Source organism: Chenopodium album, chromosome 8 (genome assembly GCF_948465745.1).
Source record: "Chenopodium album chromosome 8, dcCheAlbu1.1, whole genome shotgun sequence".
NCBI lineage: Eukaryota > Viridiplantae > Streptophyta > Magnoliopsida > Caryophyllales > Amaranthaceae > Chenopodium > Chenopodium album.
Window position 1 is genome coordinate 7,712,182 of NC_137841.1, and position 8,390 is coordinate 7,720,571.

Genomic DNA, 8,390 nt, shown 5'->3' on the forward strand with positions numbered 1-8,390 from the left:
TTGAGCATGTTAAATAATAATTTATAATTAATAAAAGTGAAACATCAAGTACTGATGTACATATTTGTTCATTTTAAAATGAGAAATAATTCGTTGGGTTGATTTTTTTTTATTTATTTATTTTTTTCCGTGTTCCACTCGATTTACATACCCTTTGGCTCTAATCAGTTCAGTTCAGTTCAACTCCTAATTTCCTTCTCTCATAGAATTACATTTTAGCTCAGTTCATTTCAATTTAGCTCCAATCAGTTCAATTTAGTTCAGTTTAGTTCAGTTCAGCTCCAACCAGTTCAGTTCAGCCCAGTTCAGTAAATGTGAACATGCCCTAATTCCAATTTAATTAAGATAAGTTAAGTAAGATGAGTTCAGATAAGTGAAAAATCCGATTAATCCCCTGATGGAGTAAGGATTAAAGAGAGAATGTGCAATAGACGAATACAGAGTACTATATTATTTACTTACATGTACTGTAATACTTAATGATTTTAACTTAACTAGATTGAAACATTATCTTCAACTTTTCCTAATATTAATCCATCTCTTGATAATAAATTAAAAATATTTGGATAAGTAAATAAAATGATATCAATAAATTAAACATCTTCTCTCTTTTTATTTACATTGTTGGCATAATTATAGTACTATATATATTTATTTAGGACTACCTAATATTTTATTGGGAATTCCTTAATTCATTTTATGTTATGTATATCACCTTTAATTTGTTTGACATAAGTCATAACGTTTTATTTAGGACTACCTAATATTTAATTGGGAACTCCCTAAATTTTTTTAGAGGTATATTGTTGGGAACGAATGTCCTATAATTAGGACTACATAATATTTAATTGGGAATTCCCTAATTTTTTTTAGAAGTATATTGTTGGGAACGAATACCCTATAATTAGGACTACCTAATATTTAATTGGGAATTCCCTAAAAAAATTTAGAAGTGTATTGTTAGGAACGAATGCCCAGGCCTACCTAATATTTAATTGGGAATTCCCTAAAATTTTTTAGAAGTATATTATTGGGAATGAATGCCCTATTATTAGGACTACCTAATATTTAATTGGGAATTCCCTAATTTTTTTTTGAAGTAATTATTGATGCAAATAATTGTCATAAAATTTATGTTGAAGTGACATTTCTCGATCATTTTGAATACCAAATACACTAAATAGTTCATCAAATCATCGTAGAACTTAATATGTATGTTTGATAGATACCAATTAATGGTTAGGTATTCTCAATGTGTTAGGGTACACAAAATAATATTGATCTTAGACTCAATTTTTAAACACTTGCCATTTACTAAGATAAAGTTGAATACTCATTTCAAACTTAATAAATAAATAAGTTTCAAATCGACGTGTTTCAACCTATTGCATATGATATGGTATTATTTATTCCATTAAGCCAATAAGGCTGCTGAAAAACAATATTCCTACCAAGTAAAAGATAAATGAAAAATGCTATACATAACCCTTAGGACTACATATAAACATTAAAAACACACTAGAAAATCGTATAAATTTAAGAAATCATAAAAATATAAAACTAATTACACTTATTTACGTGTGTTTTTGTCATGAATTTCTAATTTTATACAATTTAAGATAAAAAAAACTATACGTAAAATAACTTTGGTCGTCCCTTAGTAAACCTGATTAGAACTTATCTGAACTTAACTGAACTTATCTACTTATTACACCTGAAATAAGTGAAAATAAGGTGAACAGAACATACCCTAACACTCAATCTGTACCATTGTTGCTATTCTCAAAAGTGGTTTAGGATGTCCCAAATAGAAATGTAGTCCCAAATTTTTTGGGCATTCTCAAATTACTTTGCGTGGCAGTCCCAAATTCACATATTTTACATAAAATGAGTTGAAAAAAATTTGATAAAAGGAAATATGGGATATTCAAATCTAAAAGCACAACTAAGATAAGCTGTAATAAATTCATATAAGTTTAGATAAGATTGTTTAGATTAACGAAAAAATTAGGTGAATATAACACACTTTTACCAATGAAATCCTATTGAAACTTAAATTGTATGCAAACAGTGGTGAAGCCAGAATTTTGGCAATGTTAGGGCACCATCGATCCGCGCATTAATCACAACTAATATATACACTTTAACTTATAAAAAATAAAAATTTAATAAACATCCTTCTTTTTGAATTGTGTTTTATTTTATCGGTTCAAATAATATAAATATTAAATACTACTTGTAGTAATCAAATATTAGGGTACGGCGAACAAGAGTTTGATTATAAGCTTATGTTTATTATCTTTAACCAAACATTATATCATATTTTTGTAATAAAATAATTCTTATGTCATATTTTTATGATTATACAGAGTTACATCTTACTTTTAGGAAAAGATTAGCTAAAGTTAGATAAATTTTGTGTGATTCTCGCTCCCTAATTCACGCTTGATACATTTTCCTTATTATTTTTTTCATTACGAAGGGTAATTAATTATTATTTGACTTGAGATACAATTAAAGACCATGGAATAATTATACATTTACATGAATATTACGGAGTATATCAATTATATGTAAAGGATTATAATACCCTTAAATCAAGCATTTTAAATTTAAACCCTATGATTGTTCATCAATGGGAAAATATACTTAATTCTTTAATCATAATTATCTATCTAGATTAAGGGTCAAAATTTTTCTTAATATTTGAAATTTAGAAATACATTTTTTTTTAGAATAAACGGAAATGTAGAACCACTCATGTATTTTAGAGTTTCTTAAATATTGAGTTATAACTTGTTAGAATTTTTCTAATACGGAGTAATTAACATCCTCTTAATAAATGCAAGTTATTTATAGTTAAAGTAAATTACATTGAATCTTTCACAAAAAAAAAAAAGGGGGATGAACGTAGGTTCTCCTTAAAATAAGGGGGAGTGTGTTGTGATTTTTTTTTGTTTGTTTTACTGTAATTTTATTAGACGGTTATCATTAAAATAAGGGGTAGTATGTTGTGATAAATTTATAAAACTTTTTTTTGTGTAAAAAAAAGACTTTTTTTAATTTGATATGTGTAAACCGACCTATTTTAATGCTCATTTCGGTAAAAGATTTTTTTTAAAGTAATTCAATTAAATTTAGGTTAAGATAAGATATTTAATTATTTTTATATATTTCCTCCCATAAATACAGCTTCTTTTTTTATTTCTTCTATTTTGAGAAAATACTTCTTTTTTATTCTTCAAAAAAAAAAATATATAACGCTACTTTTTAATTTCAGTTTTTTTTTGTCTTAGAAAAATTCATTTTTATTTAATTTTAATTAAAACTGTAAAATTAATCTATTTTAATATTTTACCTAAAATAAGTTTTAGGTAAATTTGTCACGTATCTAATTTCAGTTTTTTTTTTTAATTAAACAAATAAATCAATTTTAATATTTTACCTAAATCATGCCAGGCCATCACCATCACAATTTAATTTTATTACCTTTGAGAGCTTCAACTTTCAACAATGGCATATTGTTTACATTTGAGAGTTTCAACATTTAATAATGGCGAAAATAAAACATATAATTAAGTTAATAAATAAAAAATAAAATCATAAAACAGTATTCTTCGTACATGCTTAGTCGAAAGAATATGCATAAAGTTAAAAGAGTGAATATAATACCTATGATTCTAATATCATTAATATAATTGATTAATAAAATAATTATTTCTACAATTGAATTGAACAATTCAAATGATTCTATACTGCAGTTAGATTCACGAATTTATCAAAATAAATTTTTGGTTGAAGATGAGAATGTACAAGGATGTAGATGACATAGGTTGAACATCAAGTTTAATTTTAATGTGAATGATGATTTATGGTTGAAGATGATATATTTAAATATTTCTATTTATTTCGATTATAGTAAAAAAGAATTTCGATCATGTAAAAAGAATTATCTAATAACCAAACAAAACCTTGATGACTGTGTAGCATAGGTGTTAGATTGGATGGTTAAGATTAGATAAGTAAATATCAACGGTTTAGATTTAATCTCTTATTGTAGTCGTCCGTAGCCGTCCGTAGTCGTCCATAGTCGACGACTACGCTAGAATTTTTACCACTATATAAGGCTAAGGGGCTACTCCCCTCATTGCCACATGATTTTGAAGTGGAACTTCCTTGGTCTTGTAAAGTGGTGGACTTGCTTTCTTCCGTGATGGGTGTGATCCAGACCCATATTTAACAACTACAGGCAGTGGTTTTTCCATGACATTACATACCTAAAATCTTAATATCATATTTGTAATTTCTCCTCCCTACATTTTTTATCCGCACTCTGTTTATTTGTAGCTTTTATATCTATTAACCTATACTAAAAGCGAAACCTTCCATGACACTTGGCACAATGTCATTTCTTCTTTTCCCGCCAATTTCATTAATTCCTAAATTATTATTATATTATATTTTTTTATTATATATAATTATTTCCTTATTATTTCCTTATATATTATTATTATTATTATACATTATTTATTGTTTAAACACCCGAAAAGGAATAGTTCAATACGGAGCACTTCACCATGATTCTAGAATCCCAAAGATGAAACATCCAGAACTTACTCTTTCTCTTTTCTTTTTCTTCACTGATATTCTTTTCACCTCTTCAAACTTTGAAAGAAGCAATTTTTAACACTTCGAAGATATATAGGTACAATTATAAAGCATCATCATTTCATAACCCTTAATTCAAATACAGGTTAGTGTTTTTTATTTTTCATTTTTATTGCTCTTGAATCAATTTATCAACTTTAATTTTTTGGATTGTTGCTATATTTGATTTTTATTTTTGTTTGAATGTTTTAGCTGTGAATTTTATGAAATTTAGGTTTAATTTACAATGTTTCAATTTAGGTAGTTCGTCAATTGATTGAAATTGAAATTGCATAAAAAAATTAACTTTTTTTTTTTTCTTAGGATTGATTATTATTCTTTACCAATCGGTTTATTATATATTTTTTTTCTTAGGATTGATTATTATTCTTTACATAGTAAATATATACATATAAAGTAATTATATCAACCATATCGTTCACAAAACATAAATAATGTGAAAAGATAGTATAGAATCTTTTCAAACTTCCAATATTATTTTTATGCTCCACAAAACTACCTAAATATAGTTGCAATTTTCCGTTAAATATCAATTTTATGCATGATTGAGGAGAGTAACGAATAAAAAATGTTAAGGTAGTATAAATCTTTTCAAACTTCCAATATATTTTTATGCTCCACAATACTATCTAAATATAGTTGCAATTTTTCATTAAATGTCAATTTTATGCATGATTGGCAATAGATACGAGTAAAAAATTTTAATTTTACATATTTACATAAGATCTATTCCCTATATATAAACCATATATAATCATTGATCACAATTTATTTGGGTTTTAATTCTTATTTTACTGTTCAACCATTATTATTATATTATTTAACCATAATTTTCATTCATTCATGGCTGAAAATTTAGTATTCATCAAGGACATAAGTCCTACTATTGAGAATGTAACCTTGCGAGTTAGAGTAATTCGTTTATGGGCACTATCATTCTCCAATTCTGCTGATATCTATTCTATTGAGATGGTGCTAATGGATGAAAAGGTATAGTAAATATTGAATTAATGATATTTCTGTTTATTAAATTCAGAAATAATGTTTTAAGATGCACTTTATAGAATCGATATGCTGATCAATTACAAGATTATTTATCTGAGCATCCATGCCGTCAAGTTATCATCTTATTACAGTTTGTAAAAATCAAGACTTGGCAAGGTATGTAAAGTTACGGGCTTTGGTTTTGACATCAATATTATTAGTACTATCTATTATATTCATGTTTATTAAATTTTATTTAATAACAAGTACTACCATGCTATCAACTTCCCTATTTGTGACTAAACTCTATTTAAATTATGATATTCATGAGCTGAATGAGTTTAAGAACAGGAACATGATTTTTTTTTAGATATGCATACTATTCTTGAAAGAGTAATATCCCCCAAAATATATATATTGATTACTTATACAACAGAATATATATTGATTGTTACATTAATTTTGCAGATTTGATAAGGGTGGAAAGACTTCTTCGGAATTGGTGACTGACATAAGTAGTTATATCTCACCAAAAAATGAGAGTGACTTTTTAAACAAATCTGAAAGAAAAACAGTTGATGAGATCCGTTATACACAAGAGGCAAGTGCTTACTACTACTATTTTATTTTACAATTATGATGCAGAAATCATATTGTTTAAAATTACAGTTATCAAATTTATATGACTAAAATTTATTATTATAAATATTATTTAATTATTTATATTTGTAGGTGTGTGTTTGTGTCACATTAGCTACAATTGACTCCATTGAAACTGAAAATGGATGGTTCTACCTTGCCTGTAAAAAAGATTTTAAGAAGGTTAAGGAGATAAATGTTGAAGGGCTAACAAAGTTTTTTGTGTGAAAAGTGCAATACTTATGTTGAACCTGTTCCAAGATTCAAAGTCCAGATTAGGGTAGTTGATGATTCTAGAAGTGCTTCATTTGTTGTTTTGATCGTGAATTGGTGCATCTTCTAGGTAAATCTGCTTTATACCTACGAGAAAAACAAACAAAGGTATGACAAATATTTTAATTTTTTAGTAAATTGAATTAAATTTGTGATCAATAATGCCAATTCTGATATCATGAATTTAGAATGATGCAGGATGGAGATAATATGGATTTGATTCCTAATGATTTGAATGAACTCTTAGAAAGGAAATGTTTGTTTAAGATAAAAGTTTATGAGTATAATATTCGACAATATTGTCCCTTATTCACAGTTATGAAGATGTCCGAAGATAAAAACTTAATAAAATCACTAGTTTAGATCCCGTGCCATGCACGGTGATCTATAGTTCTAAATTAAATTAGCCCCGTGCGATGCATGACATAATAAATTTCTTTGAAATACATAAATTTTATATATGTACCTCATATGAGAAAAAAAAAAATTAATATACAAACATAACCATAAACAAAATTATACAATACGGAGTACTCTTAAACCGAGAGTAATTATATTTGGGATCGAGATAGTTTTTTATAAATCCATAATAATGTAAAAAAAAAAAAAAATAGAAATAACATATTATAATAATTATCTTCCAAAAAAAAAAACTCCGTATTATAATTTAATAATTCAAGGTAAAAAATAAAAAGGTTTAAAAAATAAGTATAAATATAAATAAGAATATGATGTCAGATTTAGGCGGGAAATTTTAATTTTTTACCACAACTTGACATCTGTACAATTTAAATAGGGGATGATGTCAACGGTTGTTACTTTAGTTATATTTATAGATATAGATTTATAAATTTGAGGAGTCGGACAATGCTTATAAGGTTGTTACTTAGTTTCGACTTAAGGTTTATGATGATTAATAATTAATATTCGTTTTATTATTATTATTATTATTATTATTATTATTATTATTATTATTATTATTATTATTATTATTATTATTATTATTTAGCTTTTGCACATATTGGCAATGACTGCAATAAGGTTGGCCAGGTATCAATATTATTAGGTTTTTTTTCACTCCATAGTCATCTTAAATACAAATATTATTTTATATTTTTAGCAATTTTTTTTAATATCACTAATACATACATTAAAATTACAGATTTCTAGCAACGAGCACTCGGATGACAATTGCTCAAATAGTGGTGCCACGCCGAATCAAAAAAGGTGTTTTTAAAGATGTTAATGACATGAATGCAGATGACCAATTTACATCAACTGAGTTTTCTACAACCAAATATCAACGAAAGATTAAGGTTGAGCACGAAAAGGATGAAGATGATTCTTGAGTCTTTGTTGTATGCTCAAGTTGTTACTCTTAGATTAATAATATGTTCTTTTCTAATTTTATTTTTAGAATAATATAATGTGAGCTATTTTGCTAGACACCTTCAATAATTATGATATTGTTAAGATATATGATATCATCAATATTGAAAAATATATGTGTGATATATTTTCTTTATTGATCCTATTAGGAGAATAATATATTTATCTTTATTTATGTTAAAGATATTAATAAGAGAATATATCTTTAGGTTTATAGAATAACCTCACTAAAATTTCTCGCTCCTTCTATTTCTATTTGTCTTACTCACTTATATTTTATATAATAATAATAATTAACTTACATATATAACTAATAAGTACCACTTTAATTACGTATAAAAATTAATTATGAAAAGTTGAAAACATGATATTTAAATACTACACATTGAAACGCCACTTATAACAAATATCACACATTTGTAATTTTTGATTTGTAC

General features: G+C 25.9%; 1 protein-coding gene across 1 annotated transcript; it reads left to right on the forward strand.

Annotated features, from left to right (window-relative positions):
* Positions 1 to 5,671: 5,671 nt before the first annotated feature.
* LOC145555786 (uncharacterized) lies at positions 5,672 to 8,122 on the forward strand. The gene is made up of 4 exons (XM_081617508.1): positions 5,672 to 5,829; positions 6,121 to 6,253; positions 6,635 to 6,672; positions 7,727 to 8,122. The coding sequence occupies exons 1-4, from the start codon at positions 5,777 to 5,779 to the stop codon at positions 7,911 to 7,913; spliced, it is 411 nt and encodes a 136-aa protein (XP_081473634.1). The 5' UTR covers positions 5,672 to 5,776; the 3' UTR covers positions 7,914 to 8,122.
* The last annotated feature ends 268 nt before the right edge of the window (positions 8,123 to 8,390 follow it).

Bases quoted from the DNA above. Each gene is read 5' to 3' on its own strand.
- LOC145555786 (XM_081617508.1), top strand. From the start codon at position 5,777: ATGCCGTCAAGTTATCATCTTATTACAGTTTGTAAAAATCAAGACTTG. The intron at 5,830-6,120 runs GTATGTAAAGTT...TTAATTTTGCAG, and splicing joins AAAAATCAAGACTTGGCAAG to ATTTGATAAGGGTGGAAAGA. The intron at 6,254-6,634 runs GCAAGTGCTTAC...TGCATCTTCTAG, and splicing joins AGATCCGTTATACACAAGAG to GTAAATCTGCTTTATACCTA.